This window comes from Podarcis muralis, chromosome 8 (assembly GCF_964188315.1).
Source record: "Podarcis muralis chromosome 8, rPodMur119.hap1.1, whole genome shotgun sequence".
Lineage (NCBI taxonomy): Eukaryota > Metazoa > Chordata > Lepidosauria > Squamata > Lacertidae > Podarcis > Podarcis muralis.
This window is the reverse complement of record NC_135662.1, coordinates 30,337,740-30,360,613: the sequence shown is the minus strand read 5'-3', so window position 1 is coordinate 30,360,613 and position 22,874 is coordinate 30,337,740. Positions and strand designations below refer to the sequence as shown.

Below are 22,874 nucleotides of genomic sequence, written 5' to 3'. Positions count from 1 at the left end.
ACGCCCCTACGCGAATCACCCCTTGCAGAGTGCAAGATATTCCTGCGGAACATTCCTTGCATTTCTGCTCGTCACGCTGATGCAAAAGACACGGGGTGGGGGGGAAAAGGCGACTTCTTTTCCCCCATGTTATTATGTCTGCGTGAGAGAGAGAGAGAGAGAGAGAGAGAGAGAGAGAGGCCTCAGGCTACCGAAAAACGTTGAGAAATAATCGTGGCGGGAGGTCGCCGCCCAAACGCCCACGGGCTGGACCGTGCTGTGAAAATCACACCCGGGCGACCTTGGAAGAAAAACCCAAGGCGTCTCCAAAGGCGGCCCATCCCATGCGCACTGCGCGCGCCGCGCCGCCCACCTCCCCACCCCGCCTTGCGCCGGGAAGCCAATGGGCGCGGGGGATGCTGGCGCCGGGGAGGCGGCCGGGTTGCTACAGCAGCGGCCACACTCGCGGCAGCGGCGGGGAGCTAGAGCCTGAAGGGGCGGCGGCGCCATGGAAGAGCTGGACGGTAAGGGAGGGATGCGAGGAGAAGGCCCGGGGAGGAGGCCTTCTCCGCTGAGGAAAAGGCTGCAGCCGCTGCGCGCGCGAGAGAGAGGAGGGCCGAGCCTTTGTGTGTTTCTCCGGAGCTGGGAAGAAGGGAGGTGCCGGAGGGAGGCAAGAAATGGTGGCCTCCTCCGGGAAGGCGGCGGGAGAAGGTCCTTCGCCGACCCCCGAGAATGGGCCGGGGAGGTGGGCGCAAGCCGCCTGCGTAAAGCGCCTCCACCTCGCCCTTCGCCTTAGCCGTTTGGTGTGCTGCTGCTGCTGCTCCTCCCTTGCCCAGCCCTTCCTTTCCCTGTTTGCAGAACTCGTCGCCAAGGGGCAAGGCCAGTGCCAGATTTACGTATAAGCTAAACAAGCTATAGTTTAGGGCCCCGGGGTCCCCCCCCCCAAAAAAAAGGGAAAAAAACCCTGGATGTACATTTCCAAAATAGAAGATAATAAATAAATAAAATAAAACCTACATACCGCAACAGTGTTGTGTGTGGACCTATTAGGTCTCCATAAATGACCATATAGCATATATTCAACACAAAAAACAGCGACAATTTGTTGACAAAGGACAGCTGGACATGTAAAGGGTCCCATTACCTTCAGTAGCTTAGGGCCTCATCAGACCTAAATCCGGTCCTGGGCAAGATCTGCTCCTCAGACAGGGAGGAAGGCAGGGATGGGCTTGTTATTCTGTGAAGCTAGGCTGACTTGAAGGGTCCAGTGGGTGGTTAGTCCCAGGCAGGCCGCCCTTAGGTTCTCAGGGATTTGCTTGGCAGGCTACTGAAACCATTAATAATAATAATGATAACAGCAGCAACAACAGCAGTGTCCCCCCTCCCCCCTCCCAAAAATGTTCAGGGGTACTCTCATTTTCCTACTCATCTTGAAACACTGCCCCTCAATGAGGCCAAACTTAGATTCACAAAATGTTTAGGGGTGTGCATCGCCCCAGAAAGAAAATCACTGAACAACAGTAATAATATAAAAGAGTGACAGCAGCAGTGACTCTTCCTATCTAAAACTGACAAGTTTTAAGGTCCGAGCTTCTCAATGTTATCTTCCTTACTGCATAACTGTTTTGGTGAATCTTGTTTCTTTGAAGGTGGGGATGATGAGGTCTTTACATGCTTTTTAAAAAAAAATCAGTGCAAGACAAGAGGGGGAGGGAAGGGTGCTTTCAGGAGCATTGGGAGGGATTGCTTGTGGCATGGAACGCATCACATGGAGGATATTGGCACAGGAAACTTGAGAGAACCATTTTTAATGCAGGTATATACTTGGTGAAAGTTTTATATTTCTGTTGCAGCAGTGGGAAATGCAAGAGGGGAAGCTGGGTGGGTGGAAAGATGATTTCAGTGCCATTTGTGCGGAAAGGCCTAAAACCTTTTAGACTGGGAATGAGTCCTTTGCTGGCTTAGCATATCTCCCCCGTGGTGAAGTAGTGTTTGGCTGAGTTCTCCTGGCATGCCCATGTTTTCTCATTCCTGAGCAATGACCTTGTATGGCTAGTTTTGGCTGTGCAAGCTGAGCATTCATTGCTTTCCTAAGCCTTTAATATATCGTTTGTTTTAAAATGTTACATGTATAGTAGTTCCCTCTACTTAGCTACTCAGCATTCTTGTCACATTTAGCCAACAATATACTCATTTATTTTTGCTGTGGACAGCTGACATTCTGAGGGTGATGACAGCATTATTTTGGGCGGTTTGTCATCTGTTTATTTATTTCGCAATTCTAGCAATTGCACTGTAGAAGTGTTCTTCCGACATTAATCTTTCACACTTACATGCACTGTGGAAGAGGAGGTGATGTTTTACTAAGAAAAACATTCAAATAACTAGAACTAAACAATCTGACCTCAGTAAAGAATTGAAAATGGTAGCCCTTTAAGACAATTTCCCACTTGGACTGCCTTCCTCTGCTTAAATCCCATTAAAACTGATGCTCACTGAAGGATTCTAAACAAAAAAAATTCCTTCCAGTAGCACCTTAAAGACAAACTAAGTTAGTTCTTGGTATGAGCTTTCGTGTGCATGCACACTTCTTCAGATACACCACTTCTTCACACCTGAAGAAGTGTGCATGCACACTTCTTCAGATACACCACTTCTTCACACCTGAAGAAGTGGTGTATCTGAAGAAGTGTGCATGCACACGAAAGCTCATACCAAGAACTAACTTAGTTTGTCTTTAAGGTGCTACTGGAAGGAATTTTTTTTGTTTTGACTATGGCAGACCAACACGGCTACCTATCTGTAACTGAAGGATTCTAGTTATTGTCTTGAAGCTACTTGCAGGAGCACTTCTGCATCTTAATGTCTGAAAACATGAGAAGAGGATTTTTGTATATGCCTACTTCTTGTTAAAAGCAAGATGTTCCAGAATTATTGGCTTATGCAGGTCTTCATTTTACATTTAGGGTGTATACACTGCTGCATGCAGGTTCTGCTTGCAAACATCCCATAGACATGGGTTAGCCAATAGGGAAGACAGAGTGCTGGGCTATATGCTGGGCTAATCAGATTACCATAGTTAAAACAGTTTAGATGTACAACTAAGGCAATAGTTGCAGACCTAACATGATAAAATAAAATAACTTAAGCCATGCAAATCACAGCACATTTTGTAGTAGCATAACTAATGGTCTCCTACATTACCTACTTTCACTCTAGTGGCCTCTATTGAGATTTAGGGGTGGTGAAAGGGGGCAAAAGAGTGGCACAGCCTCTTCAGGGGCATTGAAACCGTGGCCTCTCTAGTGGGGGATAGTTTTCTCTTTCATGTGAAAGAATGCAGTACTGCTATTATTAGAAATTTTAGTTCTAGGCATATGTGTACATACCCTTCAGAAAAGGAAATGTTTTGGCATTTTCAAACAACCCCCTACATCTTTTCGTGGCTGTCGCTCAGCTAAAAAAAATAAATTGTAGGTTAATTGTGAGTTTTCATCCTTTCAATTCTACTGAAATATAAAGCTCAATAAAGCAATGATTCCAAATAAAAATACTTCCTTTCTTCTTTTTGTTTATTAAATTTGTCAGTCATTTTGTAGTTCTCAGGAAACCCAAAGGGACTTACAACTAAGCAGACAGACAATAAACGTCACATAGATACATTAAAACCAATAGGAAAAAGAAATACATTAAAAAAAAAAATCCTATCCACTTCGAAAATGCCACAAATAATTAAAAGCCAAAGGCCTGGTTATAGAGGGAAGTTTTTGCCTGGTGCTTAAAGGTAAATAATGATGGCTCCAGGTGAGCCTTCCGGGGGAGAATATTCTACAAATGAGGAGCAACCCTCTGGACCTCTTGTGGAGGCGGCACACAAAGGAGGGCCTCAGATGATGATCACGGTCTGGGTTGATTCATATGGGGAGAGGCGGCCCTTCAGGTATTACACCCCTGAGCCTTTTAAGTTTATATGTAAAAACCAGAACTTTGAATTGGGCCCACAAACTAATTGGCAGCCAGTGCAAGTCAGACTCAGATTGGTGTTATATGTTCAGGAAACCTCTCATCCATCCTATCTATGCCTTAGTCTAACCTGGATTGAGCTTCAGTTTATTGGCTCTCCAGTCCATTACTGAGGCAAGAACGATCCAGCAGATCTGCTGCTACACCTGCAGATGTAAAGGAGAAGTGTGCCATCAGCATAATGCTGACAAAGTACTCCAAAACTCAGTGGTTTCATGTATCGCCCTCTAGAAACGACCATCCAAGTAGGACTGGAACCACCGCAAAGCAGTGCCAACCCCTCCTAACTCAGACAGCCACTCCAGAAGGATAACGTGGTTGAGGTCAAGGAGATTAACAGGGGCACAATTACTCTGTCTTCCAACAGAGGTCATACAGGGTGACCAAAGCAGTTCTGTGTCAAAACCAGGGCTAAACCCCAATGGAAATGGATCTAGAAAATCAGTTTCCTCCCAAGAGTCATCTGGTCTTGGCTTTTAGGTGATGTATGCGACTTTTGCAGCAACACCACCTTAACTTCAGCATGAGAGAGAGAGAGAGAAAAGCCTGATTATATTCGATGATTCCTGCCCCCATGGCTAAGATGTATGTATTATGTGTATATGTGTAAATCAGGGGAGCCGTCTTAATGAGTCAAAATACTCATGATTTAATGAAACACTGCACTCCTATCTCTTTAAGAACGTTAATGTAAAACTTCAGTTTATTGCTGCCACAACCACATTGCTAAAGTTTAGCTAAGGGTGTCCCCCTGTCAAGGAGGCCATAAATAGTCCTTTGCTTCACATTGTCGATAAGCACATTTTTGTAGCAATATACTTTTAGTGTTTCTGTAGTGGGTTGTTGCAGAAAACTAAGGATTGAAGTGTGCAGCTACAGTAAAGGGTTGCAGAGTGTCTGCTTTGCATTTAGAAAGTCCAAAATTCATTATCCAGGTAGGGGTGGGAATGTTTCCTCTTTGAAACCCCAAATAGTTGCTTCTAGTCAGTGTAAACAGTTCTGAGCTATATGGTCCAGTGACCTGATTGAAGATAAGGCAGCTATGTTTATGTTCCAAGTAGCTGTTGCAATAAAGTAAGTTATTGCAAGATTTACATGGAGCTGTATTGGAGATGTGGCTGTAGTGATGTTAGCATTGTGGCTTCATTACAGGCTCCCGGAACGCTTTGTTGCACTGATGTAAAGTGATGTGTGCACACTCCATTGTTATCCTGGCCACCTATACTAGTCAGTTTTAAATACAGACCACACGTCATTATTATACAGAAAAGTGTCAGCAGCATGACTAACCACCATCACGCCATACAGCTACTCAATGCACTTAAACACAGGTTAAGAGAAGGGCATGAGAAAGGACAGGGGCAACACTTGGAAAGTAAAGCCACATGGTTCTGTCACACCAGAGCATTGGCTGCTACCCTGCAGTACAGTGGTACCTCGGGTTAAGTACCGTATTTTTCGCTCTATAACACGCACCAGACCATAACACGCACGTAGTTTTTAGAGGAGGAAAACAAGAAAAAAATATTCTAAACAAAACAGTGGATGTATGATTTTTGTGGTTCATGCTGTGGCCACAGACATGTGATCTGACGGTGAGTTTGGGGTAGCCCAATGCAAAAATCCTGAGGATCCATGTGGATCCATGCTAAAGTCGCCCTAAAGTCGCAGGGGCGCTGGGGGAGTGAACAGGAAGCAGGAGGAGGAGAACAATCCCTCTCACACACACAGACACACAGAGTATCAATCCTAAAGTCGCAGGAGAGGCAGGGGCGCTGGGAGTGGGAAGCAAGAGAAGGAGAACAATCCCCCCCTCTCTCACACACACACAGTATCAATCCAGGAGAGGCAGGGGCACTGGGAGAGTGAACGGGAAGCAAGAGGAGAACGATGCCTCACACACACACAGACACACAGAGTATCAATCCTAAAGTCGCAGGAGAGCGCTGGGGCGCTGTGAGAGTGAACAGGAAGGAGGAGGAGGAGAACAATAGCTCAAGCACACACACACACACACACACAGCCCCTAAAGTGGCTGATCCAAAATCGGACAGCAAAAAACTGCAGGCAGGGACATAGAGCACGGGGCTGTTTTAAAGCAACCAGCCCCGATCTGCTTCTCTCCCTCCTCCCGGCTAGGCTGGCTGAAAAGCTTTGCTGCTACTTAGCAGCTCACTGGAGAAGAGAGAGGGACATAGAGCACGGGGCTGTTTTAAAGCAACCAACCCCGATCTGCTTCTCTCCCTCCTCCCGGCTAGGCTGGCTGAAAAGCTTTGCTGCTACTTAGCAGCTCACTGGAGAAGAGAGAGGGACATAGAGCACGGGGCTGTTTTAAAGCAACCAACCCCGATCTGCTTCTCTCCCTCCTCCCGGCTAGGCTGGCTGAAAAGCTTTGCTGCTACTTAGCAGCTCACTGGAGAAGAGAGAGGGACATAGAGCACGGGGCTGTTTTAAAGCAACCAACCCCGATCTGCTTCTCTCCCTCCTCCCCGGCTCCGCTCGCTGACAGGAGCCGCTTACACCCGCTTTGCAGTTTGAAAGAGAGCCACGGACTGCTCACAACTGCAGCGGATTCCCCTGCCATCTGTAGGCATTCGCTCCATAACACGCACAGACATTTCCCCTCACTTTCCAGGAGGAAAAAACTGCGTGTTATAGAGCGAAAAATACGGTACTTAATTCGTTCCGGAGGTCCATTCTTAACCTGAAACTGTTCTTAACCTGAAGCACCACTTTAGCTAATGGGGCCTCCTGCTGCTGCCGCACCGCAGCTGCACGATTTCTGTTCTCATCCTGAAGCAAAGTTCTTAACCTGAGGTAATATTTCTGGGTTAGGAGAGTCTGTAACCTGAAGTGTATGTAACCTGAAGCGTATGTAACCCGAGGTACCACTGTAGTAGTAATAACACTACCCTTAAAGTAGATAATAAGACATCTAGCAGCAAATCCAACAAGTAATAGTTGGCAATAGCAAGCTACAAGGGGCATCATACAGGAGTTGTATCTTGGCAATCTTCTAGGAGTACAGCTCAGTATTCTACAATGAGCTTCTCACAGATGCCCACCTTTTCTCTTTCTTGACTTGGTTGCTCCTACTCATGATGATCTGTGCTGCGGTGATGCACTCTTAGGGGTTGAGCTTCTTTGCCAGAGTTACGCTGCTTAAAAAAAATGTTCAGACAACTAAAACACTCAAACCACACATGTGCTGGCTATTCAGCCAATATGTGATAGGAAAGACGGGGACATGAGAAAAGGAGACTGGGTAACATTGGACAAAATGGGATGGCGTGGACAGGAAGCAGGCGGCCCAGTAAGTGCTTTAAGAGACAAAGTACTTAATCTGTAGTGATGAATATAATTGTTCTGGCTAGTCTAGCGTTGACCGCTCTGACTGATGGAGCATGGATCTTCTGCTTCATATTGTGCCCTAGAAAATTATTCACCAGTAGCTAATGTTAGAGAAGGGATTCTGCTATTCCTCATTCTTTCAGCCTTTATTGACCACTGTCTGCGAATCTAGGATTAGAGAACAGTCTTTAAGTACTTTTGCTTAAAAAATTGGTGCTGAAGTTTTCTGGGAATGAAATTATAATAGGCTATTTATGGAATGTGTCAAATTTCTTAGTTTTAAAAAAAACTTGTGGGACTTGCCAGCTGGATAACACTTAGGTTGCGAACTCAAGCAGGGCCTCTTGATAACTAGAAATACAACTAATCTTAAAAAGATGGTAGCACAACAGAAGAAAATTTAATCCTGTTGAAGAAATGCAGGTAATTGGACTAGTGCTTTCTGCAGTAATCCGTTAAGCAGTTTTGCCATAGATCATTACTGTTTTAATGATTTATCTCATTTTATTTTTCTCCTTAGAGACTTGCTACTCTGTAGGGTATTCATGCATGTTGAAATGTAAAGCTTATCTTAATATGAGATTTGTGCAGATTCTTGGTGTTGATTGTATGAAGAGCTTATTAGGCATGTTGCTTCAATATTGCTTCAAACGTTTTTTTTATTTTAAAAAATGCCAGTTCTTTAATATATGTCTATGTAGAATGGACTAATTAACCATGGGGAATTAAACACTGGGTGGTAAGGTCTTGTACAGTCATACCTAATGTTATGGATGCTTCACGTTACGTATTTTCAGGCTGCGGATCGTGGGAAACCCGGAAGTACCAGAACAGATTCCTTCAGGGTTTCGCCGCATGCGCAGAAGTGCTAAATCGTGCTATGCGCAGAAACGCCAGATCACACAGACGCGGCGCTTCAGGATGTGAATGCTGTGGGTTGCAGACATGCCTCCATCACGGATTATGTCCGCAACCTGAGGTTCCACTATATAGGTTTCCCCAATGTCCCTCCCCCCTTTTATTTACGTAAGTGTTCATTGGAGTAAGATGACTAAAACTGATTTATCAGGGTAGCTGATAAGTCATTGCAGTGTGTGAGAAAGCAAAAATAATATGAGGAATTTATGGCACAAAATGGTGATCAAACCAGGTTATACACAATATATTTTATGTTTTAAAATTAACAAAGCAACTTTCCATCAAGAACATGGTACCCAATGGCCTCTAGGCATTGTTGGGTGGAATCTACACACATATAAAAAACGCTGTGAAAATGTGTTTTAAAAAAAGTTTTGAAAAATATATTAAATTTTCCTTTGCTCACCATCGCCATTAGTGTCACATTTGTGTATTGCACTTTACAACACACTTAAAATGTTTTATTTGCGGCTGTATGGCTGAGTCCCTGAACTACAGTTCCCATGAGCCCTAACCATTGGCCATGCTGGGAGTGGTAATTCAAGAGCAGATGGAGGGCATCATGTGGTCCAGACTAGATGTCTCCACTTGATGCAACCAGGTGCAAAGAACAGGACTTCTTTCATGTGTGTTTTTATCTATTCAGCTGTATTTGTGTTCTATTTAATTATAAATAAAACCTCCAAGCTCTTTATTTTTAATAATTCTGTAAAAGAAGAAATTGCAGTAAGTACAAATTGTTATTCAGGGGCAATAGAAAATGCATCTCTTTGCTCCAGTGTTCAAAACTCTCATTGTTCTAGGAGCATTTTGCGACTGGGAATTTCATTAGCGCAAGCAGTTTCTGAGCTCTGGGCGCAGTGCTGCGCCTAAGATTTCAGATTAAAACTGGAATGGAGGGAAAGGAAGACCTTTTTATGCTTCCCAGCTACTCTCTGAAGACTGGAGAAGATACCCTCTTAATAATTTTAGGGGGTTGGGCAGAGGAAGGACTAGAGCATGTGAAAAATGAACATAATATTTTAGCTGCAATTCATTCATTTTCAGCTTTGTATTGGTATTAAAAAAGCACACCTAGACATTCCGTTGTTGCGCGCATAACATAGGTTTAAGGTGCCATTTAGCTCCTAGCTTTCACATCTCATTTTTTAACACTGGTTTCCTCAATTGTGAAAGTTAAATAAAGATACATTCTGCATAATTATGAAAGTTACAATACCACTGTACTTCTTTTTTCTGCCTGGTTTTCCTTGCTATCTAGGTCACTACTAAAAAAATTCCTTGCAGTAGCACCTTAAAGACCAACTAAGTTAGTTCTTGGTATGAGCTTTCGTGTGCATGCACACTTCTTCAGATACTGAAGTATCTGAAGAAGTGTCTGTATCTGAAGAAGTGTGCATGCACACGAAAGCTCATACCAAGAACTAACTTAGTTGGTCTTTAAGGTGCTACTGGAAGGAATTTTTTTTGTTTTGACTATGGCAGACCAACACAGCTACCTATCTGTAACTAGGTCACTACTGTACTTGTTAAATGTCACAGTCGTTTAAGGATGCTATGGAATTGGCCTGGGTTTTTTTAAAGTGACCATCTATTCAAAGCTTTCTCAGTTTCTGACCTTCAACTTTGCCTTCTAGTACATTGCATCTCCAGTCTTTATTTATTTAAGATATTTTTACTTTGTCTTTTGAACTTATTTAGCATACAACAACTACATTCAGAGCAAACTACAGCAGGGAACACAGGACCACTAACCAGCGTTTTTCTGAAGTGTTGAATTGGAGTCCAATCCATATACTGTATTGTAATTGGTATGCATGCTTGACATATACATAAATACAGTGCTTTCCCCCCCTAAAAAATGTTGAGGGGTACTCTCATTCTGTCTGAGACTCAGGAAACGAGGCCGCCATTGGGGGTAGCAACGGAACTGATGATTCACTGTGCTAGAGAAGAAACTTAAAATTTTAATTTTTTTAGTTTCTTCTCCCATTAGATTCACAAAATGTTTAGGGGTATGCGTACCCCTATGCCGCCGCCCCCGAAAAAATCACTGCACGAATATATCTGAAAGGTATGTAAAGATGATAAATAAAGATGCAGGATTGAATGGCAATAAAATATTTATCATTATCCATTCAAAACAGTTTCCTTCATTATATACACAAAGGAAAGATGAGTTCCCATTAATTATATTTTCGATTACTGATAGCTGAGTCAGGAAGTGTCAGCAGCATATTTATTGAAAAACACTCATGAAGTCAGTACGAGGAAGCCAGCTGAGGAAGTACTGATCTTTGTGTCATTCTTTGTATATTCTTTTCCAGGACTTCTTTGAGAGGTGAATTGCTTCATGTTGCAAAGACAAATATCAGAAAATGCCTTGAAGCGTACATGCATAATTAAGTACCACTGATAGTTAGGGAATAGGGCCCGTGATATCTTTTCTTTCATTGATCTTGTATAGACAAGAGCATGCAGTAGCAAGATTGCTGCCATTGATCCGCTACCCATGATAATTGGTTGAGCTGTTTGTAGATACACTCTGCTCCTGTTACACTGCTCTGCAAGGCTAGGTGTTCTTCCATACCCGATATATCAGTCTTGTGCGTAGTTATTATCATTTTGGTTCTGTAAGTGATGAAACTTGAATAAATGTATCAGAATTATAATATAGGGTGTTATATTATGATGATGATAAGTGGTACTTTGCTATGTGAAACAAAGGTGGATTAACAGCACTGGTGGTCTGCTGCTGTATGCAGATTGAATGTGAAGTCGCATTTCTTTGCTATTATATCTGTTAATAAAGGCCTGTGAGACTTCCTGGTATGGCCAACCGGAGTCAGACCTAACCTCCAAGCCCCCTTTTTCTTTGTTAAGTCTCTCAATGAAGGCTTACAGGATGTTGGATCTTATTGATTGTGTAATTCAGCCTTGTAAATAAACTCACAAAAGTTATTAGCCTGCAACAACAACAACAACAACACTGGAGACTCCTGCAGCACCATGCTGTAATTCTGTGCTGGGTGCAGAGTGGAGGGTTTCCCTCCTCTGGAAGCCAGCTTTTACTTCTGTGCAGGTTGCAGAGGGAGGATGCATGCAGTTCCAGGTTGCCTGTGCCTCCCAGGAAAGTGCTTAAATATAAAGTGTCATCAAGCTAACTTTAAATAAAGAAGCTTATTCAAGCTTGCAAAAGTTATGGCATGAAGTCAGCTTGTCTTAGCAATTTAGGACGTGGCTTTACACTGAGTCATACCATTAGTCCCTATAGCTAATGATAATAATAATAATAATAATAATAATCCTTTATTGTCACTCCTGTGTGCAGTGAAATTAAACCCCTCCCCCACACACATACACTCAGTCTTGTTTGCGCTCTGTGTGCTTGTCAGAAGTCAATTACACCACTATTTTTTCCCCATTCAGCAGCCCAACAGCCCACGGATAAAAACTGTTCTTTAACCTGTTGGTGCAGCTGACTATATTTCTGTATATATACCTTCTGCCCAAAGGTAGGAAATTAAAGAAGTGCTGGCCAGGGTGTGAGTCGTCCCTAAGAATTTTCCTCGCTCTCCTGAGCTCAGTATTATCTGCTACACTGACTGGCAGCAACTCTCCAGGGTTTTAGACCATCTTGGCTGTGTGTCCTAGAAGACCTGCTCCCTGCCCTGAAGGCCTTTTCCCACGTGGTCTGGGAGGGCAGGGCCTTGACTGACTCAAGCTTCAAAAGCTGAGTCTGGTGAACGGACTATTGGGCTGCGGCATTATTTAGCATGTTTTGTTGGGTGGAGGTTGTTGCTGTTGTTGCTGTTAATTTGTATCTTACAATTGTATCTTATGTGGAAATAGTTCAATTTGGTTGTGTACTTTTCAGTGTTTTATTTATTGATTATGGCTACTTTGTTATGCCTGTACTAGTTTTATGTAGTGAGCCACTTTGAGCGTGGTTTGGGCTTTGCGAAAGCAGCATACAAATAAAATGATTGATTGATTGATTGATTGATTGAAACAGTTTCCATAGGGAGGAAACCCTGTGGCTGTATGTCTAGAGGGTTCTAGATTATGAGAACGTGCAACTTTTCTTTCTGATGGTCTTTTTATTTGTATTTTAAAAACCTACTTTTTAAAAAGTCCATGCATATATGAACTTAATGAGAAAAACGAGACAGTAATTGTTTCTTGTACATTTTAAAAGAGAATGACTTTTCTCTTTCTGTTGCTCAGTTGAAGTACAAAGGAAATAATTCAATTTCCTAATAGATTACTCCCCCCCCCCTTTTGTAAATACAGCTGTAGTTGATTGGACATCTGCCAAGAACAGTAGTTCACTCATATAGGGAGACTGAAAAAAAAGTAGTACGGCTGCAACAATACAACACTATTTGTTGAGTGTTCTGTAGTGCTGTACATTGTCATTATGCTATTAGCACAAAACAGAACCAGCACTGACATGGGCAAGGAGGGCAGTAGCTCCTTTGAGCCCCATTTGTAATGATTCTAACTGACATCAAATCAGGACTATATGCCAGGACCTGCCTGTCCTCCTGGCCTGGATGCTGTCATTTACTCTGCTCTTGGATTTAATCTATGGGGAAGGAGTAGGGGTAGGAGATGTTCTTTATCAAGAGAAGAGAGACAGTGCCACTGCTGACATTGGTGAGGAGTTGCTCTTGTCAGTGAGGCAATTGAGGAATTTGTAGGACCTTACATTTTTGGCAGAGTTTGACTTCCAGCAAGTATTGGGGCCGTTCAAGTCTGCCACAACTACTATGTCTCTCCTTTTTGAATGTTCGGTAATCTGCTGTAGGAAGGTATCATTCAAGTCTTTAGTCTGGAGTGAAGGTCTATAGCAGACACTCACAGTAAGGTCACTGTTGTTTCCCTCTCCTACAGTTTTTATCCCATGCACTCTCAAACTGCATTCCTTGCTCTAAGTCATGGATTTCTTCACAACTGTACACATCCATTACATATAATGCTACTTCTCCTTCTTTCCTGTTTGGGCTATTTCTTTTGAATAGGCCATATACCCCTCAATTCTTACATTCCAGTCATTGATGTCATCCCACCAGGTTTCAGTAATGCCTATTAGATCATACAGTGGTGCCTCGCAAGACAAAATTAATCTGTTCCGCGAGTCTCTTCGTCTTGCGGTTTTTTCGTCTTGCGAAGCACGGCTATTAGCGGCTATTAGCGGCTTAGCGGCTATTAACGGCTTAGTGGCTATTAACGGCTTAGTGACTTTAAGAAAAAGGAAACAAACTCGCAAGAACTCGCAAGACGTTTCATCTTGCGAAGCAAGCCCATAGGGAAATTTGTCTTGCGGAACGACTCAAAAAACAGAAAACCCTTTCGTCTAGCGAGTTTTTCATCTTGCGAGGCATTCGTCTTGCGGGGCACCACTGTATTTGTCATCCTGTATTGAGGGTTCAAATTCATCTTATTTGTTTTCCATTCTCTGTGCACTGGTATAGAGACAACTGATACCATAAGTCATTCCAGTCCAGCTGCTTCCTTCTTGTAGTTTCCTGCCCTTTAAGAGGTTTCTCAGCAGAGGAACTTTTATAATATGTGGTTCTGATATAGTTATTGTGTATTGGTACAATATTTTAGTACATTGTCACAGGCAATTTTAATTGGGAATTTGGCTAATATTCGATGATGATCTAATGAGTTATTTTATTTGGGGGGGGGGAGTCCTCTCAACAAAAGGATCGTCCTGTATCTAGAGTTTTGCTGGCAATCTCAATACAGAATCCATAAATGAAATGTAAAAGGGACTGTGGCCTTCTTTGCTGTCAGTATAGTTGATTTTTATGCTGCTTCATTTAAAATGAACAAAAAGATTTGAATGCTTATCTAGTCATTGTTTTCTGCTGAACAGAAAACACGGTCTTATTCAATGTACAAAACTATGCAACACCTCATTGATAGGCCTTGTTTCTGTCCATAGTTTAATTTTTTTAATGAGTGTATTGTCTGGTGGAGTTGTGAGCTAAAAATTATTTATTGATGTAGACAATTTCTTGCATATCTAGCCTCTTTTATTCAGCTCCTCCAAAATATTACACAGCAGTGCAGTTCTTCAGATACTGATTGATTCTATTTTATAATGGTAGGATTTCAGTGTTAGAAACTAGGGGCGCTGTCCCAATCAATAATTAGATCACTAAAGACCATAGATTTCCACAGGTTTTCTATTCCTGCTCATGGAAGGAAAAACTTTTAATGTTCCCATGTGAGAAATGCAGATCATTTCACTCTCTGCAGGCAATTTTATGAATGACTCCTGTGAGCTCTATTATAATTAATGCCTGACTTTATTGTAGTTTAATTTTTAGCAATTTACAGAAAGCATAAATATAATTGCAGATTAAGAGTTAAGTAGGAATTGCAATGCCATAATGTATGTCTGTGTTTCTTTTAAGATAATGGAAGTGTGGGACCAGCTGAAGATCTTTTACCATGCAAGATTTGTGGGAGGACTTTTTTCCCAAATGCATTAGTGAGTATAAAAGTCAGGTGACTTAAAAACATGTTCATGTCTAAACCTTCATTTAAAAGTGAAGCTATTGTGCCAATTTGAATTGTTTTATTTAATTAATTGGTGGAACTTGTATACTACTTAATTGTAAATACATTTAAGCAGTTATCACTGGTTACAGACATAGTTGGTTTTGTTCCTAATAATATGGGCTGCATTCAGACGTGGGGTTTATTGCCCATATTATTCAGATGTGGGGTGGCTGTGTAATAATAATAATAATAATAATAATAATAATAATAATAATAATAATAATATGTTATTCATACCCCGCCCATCTGGCTGGGTTGTCCCAGCCACTTTGGGCAGCTTCCAACACATAAAAAAGTAATAATAAAACATATGAGAACATTAATAGTAACAATCTGGTCCAATATAAAAGTCACAATAACTTTAAAATAAACAACTTATATCACACAAAGCAACATTCCAGCAATCCATCAGAATCTAATAGTAAACAGTTAAATTAAACACCAGCAAATAATAATTAAGCAGTTCACACTTATCAACCACAAGAAAGAATTACCAATCTATAATCAGAAAACAAAACAGCAAATCACAATGCATAAAATACCACAAAACGTAGAAAACCATGTAAAAAGATCAAATTGAGAAACAAAGACACACAACTTATAAAACTATTTTTTAAAAAAAATTAAATCCCTGACCATGAAATTGCAAGAAAATTACAACACAAAACTCATGATTTTCAAAATGGATTTTTTATGGAAACAATTAATATGGAAATGAGCACTGAACTTCATCTAGATTTCCAGGAATGACTTTTGTATCGTGTGGATGATCACATAAAGGTAAGGAAATGTTGGGGAGCCAGAGTAAAGTGTCGTATGAATGCAGCCTTGGTCAGTATTAATGAATCTATTCATAAAAGTCCTGAGTACATTATGGGATGGATTTGCTTTTGAAACCTCAACTTTGTTTTATACTATTGAGTAAGATGGGATGGCGAAGAATACATATAAGTTTTATCCTCCCACGTCTCCCTGCTTATTTGATGGGATGGCTAGTAGGAGGAGGGGAGGAAACCTGCTTTCGAAATATAAATGTTGTGCTTCTTTCCTCTTCTACTTGTAGAAGAAGCATGTTCCCATTTGCCAAAGAGCTGCTAATAAAAAAAGAAAAGCATTTGACTCCAGCAGACAGAGAGCGGAGGGAACTGATATTTCCACTGTCAAACCTCTGAAGCCACGGGTAGGTACTGCAGCATAGACTATTCCATTTTTTTAGACAACCGTATGTCCATGGGCATGTACCGTATTTTTCGCCCTATAGGACGCACTTTTTCCCCTCCAAAAATGAAGGGGAAATGTGTGTGCATCCTATGGGCCGAATACAGGCTTTCGCTGAAGCTTGGAGAGCGAGAGGGGTCAGTGCACCCCTCTCGCTCTCCAGGCTTCAGGAAGCTATCAGCAAGCTACCCTTAAGCAGAGCGCCCCTCGCACCGGGCAGACATCCGCAGCGTGGGGAGCCCTGCGGGAGGAGCAGCCTGCCGCCCAGCGCGTGGAGCGCCCTTAAGCAGAGCGCCCCTCGCGCCGGGCAGACATCCGCAGCGTCGGGAGCCCTTCGGTAGTTCCCGCAGGGCTCCCCACGCTGCGGATAGCAGCCTGCTGCACGGCCCTTGGACTTTGGCTTTGAACACAGATTCTGTGGCAAGGATTTTTTTTTAAGTCAGCAAAGAGAGAGAAATTGTGTCTGTGAAAAATGCTGCATCTCAGAAGACTCATTTTTCTTGTGTGGTATACGAAATGAGGAAATACATCATGTGCTAGCCCAGTTTCTGTTGGTATAGAAGTCTGCAAGCTGTTTGATTATACAGAATGTCTTCAGTGCTTAAGATCAAAAGCTTGCATAGTCATACACCACCTGGAGTTTATTTTGTATAACAATATTTGGTGGAACAGACGTAACACAGCACCTAATTACCAAACTATGAATGAAAGCAGGCGATATTAGTGATTCCCAAAGAATGGCTCTTCCTAACCAGGCCACATAGGTGATATCTACAGGGGACTGCCTTTGAATGCAACTCAGAGAGTTCTGCTGGTGCAGAATATGTCTGCTTGGGTGCTCATTTGACCCAGGTTCTCAGAACATATTTTATTGATTCTGTACCAGTTGCACTAATTACTGATGCAGTCCTAGGCTCAATTCAAGTACAGTCATACCTCAGGTTACAGATGCTTCCAGTTGCGCAATTTTGGGTTGCGCACCGCGCCGAACCTGGAAGTACCGTAACGGGTTACTTCCGAGTTTCGGTGCTTACGCAGAAACACTAAATTGTGCTTTGTGCATGCGCAGAAGCACTGAATTGCAGCTTGCGCAGACGCGACGCTGTGGGTTGCAAACGTGCCTCCTGCATGAATCACGTTTGCAACCCGAGCGTCAACAGTACTGATTTTGACGTTTAAAGCCCTAGGTGGCTGGAAGTCAGGTTATTTGAATGACTGCCTGTATGAGTCTGTGCCTTAAGATAGGTATTGGGGAGGCCCTGCTGATATCATTGGCTTTTGAGATCAGTTAGATTGGTGGGCAGAGTTACACTATCATAGAATCATAGAATCATAGAGTTGGAAGAGACCACAGGGGCCATCGAGTCCAACCCCCTGCCAAGCAGGAAACACCATCAGAGCACTCCTGACATATGGTTGTCAAGCCTCTGCTTAAAGACCTCCAAAGAAGGAGACTCCACCACACTCCTTGGCAGCAAATTCCACTGTCGAACAGCTCTTACTGTCAGGAAGTTCTTCCTAATGTTTAGGTGGAATCTTCTTTCTTGTAGTTTGGATCCATTGCTCCGTGTCCGCTTCTCTGGAGCAGCAGAAAACAGCCTTTCTCCCTCCTCTATGTGACATCCTTTTATATATTTGTACATGGCTATCATATCACCCCGTAACCTCCTCTTCTCCAGGCTAAACATGCCCAGCTCCCTTAGCCGTTCCTCATAAGGCATCGTTTCCAGGCCTTTGACCATTTTGGTTGCCCTCCTCTGGACACGTTCGAGTTTGTCAGTGTCCTTCTTGAACTGTGGTGCCCAGAACTGGACACAGTACTCCAGGTGAGGTCTGACCAGAGCAGAATACAGTGGCACTATTACTTCCCTTGATCTAGATGCTATACTCCTATTGATGAGGCCCAGAATTGCATTGGCTTTTTTAGCTGCCGCGTCACATTGTTGGCTCATGTCAAGTTTGTGGTCAACCAAGACTCCTAGATCCTTTTCACATGTACTGCTCTCAAGCCAGGTGTCCCCCATCTTGTATTTGTGCCTCTCATTTTTTTTGCCCAAGTGCAATACTTTACATTTCTCCCTGTTAAAATTCATCTTGTTTGTTTTGGCCCAGTTCTCTAATCTGTCAAGGTCGTTTTGAAGTGTGATCCTGTCCTCTGGGGTGTTAGTCACCCCTCCCAGTTTGGTGTCATCTGCAAATTTGATCAGGATGCCCTTGAGTCCATCATCCAAGTCGTTGATAAAGATGTTGAATAAGACCGGGCCCAAGACAGAACCCTGTGGCACCCCACTAGTCACTCTTCTCCAGGATGAAGAGGAACCATTGATGAGCACCCTTTGGGTTCGGTCAGTCAGCCAGTTACAAATCCACTGAGTGGTAGCATAGTCAAGACCGCATTTTACCAGCTTCTTTACAAGAATATCATGGGGCACCTTGTCAAATGCCTTGCTGAAATCAAGGTAGACTACATCCACTGTGTTCCCTTCATCTACCAGGCTTGTAATTCTGTCAAAAAACGAGATCAGGTTAGTCTGACATGACTTATTTTTCAGAAATCCATGCTGACTATTGGTGATCACAGCATTCCTTTCTAGGTGCTCACAGACTGTTTGCTTAATGATCTGCTCCAGAATCTTCCCTGGTATTGATGTCAGACTGACTGGGCGGTAATTATTTGGGTCCTCTCTTTTCCCCTTTTTGAAAATAGGGACAACATTTGCCCTCCTCCAGTCTGCGGGGACTTCGCCTGTTCTCCAGGAATTCTCAAAGATGACTGCCAGTGGTTCTGAAATCACATCTGCCAGTTCTTTTAATACTCTTGGATGCAGTTCATCTGGCCCTGGAGACTTGAATACATCTAGACTAGCCAAGTATTCTTGTACTATCCCCTTAGTTATTCTGGGTTGTGTTTCCTCTGCTGAATCATTTGCTCATTCTTCAGGTCGGGCATTGTTTTCTTTATCGGAGAAGACTGAGGCAAAGAAAGCATTGAGGAGTTCAGCCCTTTCTGTGTCCCCTGTTTGCATTTCACCATCTTCTCCTCTGAGTGACCCCACGGTTTCTTTGTTCTTCCTTTTGCTACGAACATACCCATAAAAGCCTTTTTTGTTGCTTTTAACCTCTCTAGCAAGCCTGAGTTCATTTTGTGCTTTAGCTTTTCTGACTTTGTGTCTACACGTGCTGGCTATTTGTTTGAATTCCTCTTTGGTGGTTTCCCCCCTTTTCCATTTTTTGTACACATCCTTTTTTAATCTTAACTCAGTTAAAAGTTCTTTAGATAGCCACCCTGGCTTCTTTAGGCACCTTCCATGTTTCCGTCTCATTGGTATTGCCTGAAGTTGTGCTTTTACTATCTCCCTCTTAACAAACTCCCAGCCATCTTGAACTCCCTTTCCTTTTAGTATTACTGTCCATGGGATCTCACCCAGCACTTCCCTAAGCTTTATGAAGTCGGCTTTCTTAAAGTCGAGAAATTGAGTCCTAGTATGCTTGGCTGCTCCTTTCCGCTGTATAGTAAACTTCAGAAGAGCATGATCACTCGCGCCTAATGATCCTTCCACTTCTACCCCACTAACCAGGTCATCAACATTGGTTAGGACCAGATCTAAAATGGCTGTTCCTCTTGTTGCTTCTCCCACTTTCTGGACAATGAAGTTGTCTGCAAGGGCAGTGAGGAATCTGTTTGACCTTATGCTCTTGGCTGAGTTTGACATCCAACAAATGTCCGGGTAATTGAAGTCCCCCATTACTACTATCTCCCTTCCTTTTGCATGCTTGGCCATCTGTTCCAGGAAGGCATCATCTATGTCCTCCGTTTGGCTTGGGGATCTATAGTAAACTCCCACAATGAGGTCACTGTTATTCTTCTCTCCCTTAATTTTCACCCAAATGCTCTCACTTTGGCTTTGAGGTTCTAAATCTTGGATCTCTTCACAGGTATACACATCCCTGACATATAACGCCACTCCTCCTCCTTTCTTGTCTGGTCTGTTTCTTTGAAATAGATTGTATCCCTCCATTATTACATTCCAATCGTGGGATTTATCCCACCAGGTTTCAGTGATTCCTATTATGTCATATTTAGTTTGCTGTACCAGGAGCTCAAGCTCATCTTGTTTATTTCCCATGCTTTGCGCATTAGTGTACAGACATTGAAGTCCATTAATCATTCCCCCGTGTCTCTTATTTAAGGATTTTTTCCTCCCACCACTAGGTCTGCATGCTCTTTGCTCCATTCGGTCTATGACATTTGGATGATCATCTTCATCAATTGATAGACTCCTACCTTCAGGAGCACTGTCTCCCTCCCCCACATTAGTCAGTTTAAAGCCCTCCTGATGAGGTTTCTGAGATTTTTTGCAAAAACATTCCTCCCAACCGTTGTGAGGTGCAGCCCATCGCTTGCCAGAAGTCCATCTTCAAGAAACTGCAGTCCGTGATCTAAGAATCCAAACCGTTCCTGTTTGCACCATTTGCGAAGCCAGTTGTTCACTTCCACTATTTTTCCCTCTCTCCCTGGGCCACGTCGTTCAACTGGGAGGACAGATGAGATGACAATCTGTGCATTTAATTGCTTCAATTTCCTGCCCAGAGCCTCGTAATCTCTTTTGATCTTCTGGAGGCTATTGCTTGCAGTGTCATTGGTTCCCACATGAACCAAGAGGAAGGGGTATTTGTCAGTGGGTTTTATGATTCTTTGCAGTCGTTCAGTTACATCTTGGATCTTAGCCCCGGGGAGACAGCACACTTCCCGAGACATCTTGTCAGGCCCACAGATCACTGCTTCTGTTCCCCTCAGTAGGGAATCCCCTATCACCACCACACGCCTCCTCTTAGGTCTGGTCGGGGTTCTTCTGTGAGCTGTCCGTTCCAAGGTCGCCTGGACATTCCCTGAGGACTGCCTTTGCTGCTCATCTTCATATACCTGATCGACTGTAATGAGGGAGAGATCCTCAAATGGAGTCTGCTCTTCGTCTTCCATGGTAGGGGAAAGGACCTCAAAGCGATTGCGTATTTCTAAACAATCAGAGCGAACCCTGGGCCTCCTACTTCTTTGAGTCACGTTTCTCCATATATCTGGCTCCTGTGTTGGTGAACTAGCCACCTTCTCAGGGGAGTCCCCTGTCTCTTCCTTGGTGGAGACGGTGTGCTCTGTTGCTTCCAAGAAGAGTTCCAGGTCTCTAATTCTTTGGAGCGTAGCTACACGTTCCTCCAGTTGCTGGACTTTGTCTTTTAAGAGGGCAATCAACATGCAATTGCTGCAGGTAAAGCTGCCTGCAACCTTTGGCAAGATGGCAAACATTGCGCAGGAACCACAGGCGACTGCAGCTGTTCCCTCACCCTCCATCTTGAGAACGTGTCGTTGGGGGTGACTACAGTGGTCCTCTCAACAGAAGCCCTGCCCCCTCTGACCTTTGCCCAGAGAGAGCAGCTAATCAGCCACAAGAAACTCACACAAGAAAACCCTTTTTGTTCCTTCTTCAGCTGCTGCCCTAAAACTCTCTATTCAAACAGACTTTCCAAAACTTTGTTTCCATTGGTTTTACTGGTACAGGATGTTGTTTGTTTTTTGGGCATGCTATTGTGGCATTAGCAGTGATTTTCCATGGACCAGAAAGGTGACTTATATACATGGCGTTCTTTAAATAACAACAACACAGAGATAAGTAAATAATGTCAATACGAAAATACAGCCAAAAGAGTGAAGTGGTTAACCCAGTGTATAGGACCATGGAAAAGGTGCACATGGCTTCCGCTTAGGTATACAGAGCTTTTATTTGTAAATCACTGTCAGCAGTGTCTAATGAAATATTAAATGTATTTTTCTATATTTGTTTCATATGTGCTCTCACAACTTCCCTGTCAAAGGATCTAAATACAGCTTTTGTATAAACTCTGCTTATCTCCTGAAAAGCAACATTACTTCATGGTTAAGGGAAGATATGTATTTAGTGATGTTATATACAGTGGTGCCTCGCAAGACGAAAAGAATCTGTTCCGCGAGTCTCTTCGTCTTGCGGTTTTTTCGTCTTGCGAAGCAAGCCCATTAGCGGCTTAGCGGATCAGCTGATAAGCGGCTTAGCGGCTTGGGAAAAAGGGGGGGGGGGAAACCCTGCAGGAACTCGCAAGACATTTTCGTCTTGCGAAGCAAGCCCATAGGAAATTCGTTTTGCGAAGCACCTCCAAAACGGAAAACCCTTTCATCTAGCGGGTTTTCCGTCTTGCGAGGCATTCATCTTGCGGGGCACCACTGTATAATATTGCATGCACAGCTGAAGAAATCACTTTTATCAAATTGCTAATTTGTGTATGCTGCTTCTGTTTTCTTCTTAGCCGGAGCCCCCAAAGAAACAATCAAACTGGAGGAGGAAGCATGAGGAACTCATAGCAGCTATACGAGCAGCCAAAGGAGTTGATCAGGTCCTTAAAGAAGGTGGAAAACTGCCACCACCACCACCCCCTACTTACGATCCTGGTATGTAATGTGACATTGTGGGCTTCAACTGCAGCATCTGTTTTGAGCGATATTGCCAATGAATGGCTAGACAGACACATCCTGTCTCTCTCAAAGGGTCAGGTGTTTTGTCTGGTCATAAACAAGACTAACGTACAGTTCAAGGCATTTCATTGCCTCAAAATTGGAGGGCAAGGAATTAACCCAAAAAGCCTGCAGGCAAGGTAGACTAAGAAGGTGAGATTTACCTCTTAAATGCACAGATGAAGGGAAGGGGAAACAGAATCCCCAGTGGCCTCCTAAAAAGAGCAGGCATTCTCCTAGGCCATGACAGAGCTTTCCGCTGGCAGGT

General features: G+C 43.2%; 1 protein-coding gene across 1 annotated transcript in view; it reads left to right on the top strand.

The window, feature by feature from the left end:
• Positions 1–350: 350 nt before the first annotated feature.
• The window catches only part of ZC2HC1A (zinc finger C2HC-type containing 1A), a 36,158-nt gene continuing 13,634 nt past the window's right edge, over positions 351–22,874 (top strand). The window contains exons 1-4 of the mRNA XM_028736641.2: positions 351–503; positions 14,703–14,779; positions 15,914–16,030; positions 22,402–22,543. Coding sequence (XP_028592474.2) covers positions 488–503; positions 14,703–14,779; positions 15,914–16,030; positions 22,402–22,543 — 352 coding nt within the window. The 5' untranslated portion in view covers positions 351–487. The remainder of the gene's footprint in view (positions 504–14,702; positions 14,780–15,913; positions 16,031–22,401; positions 22,544–22,874) is intronic.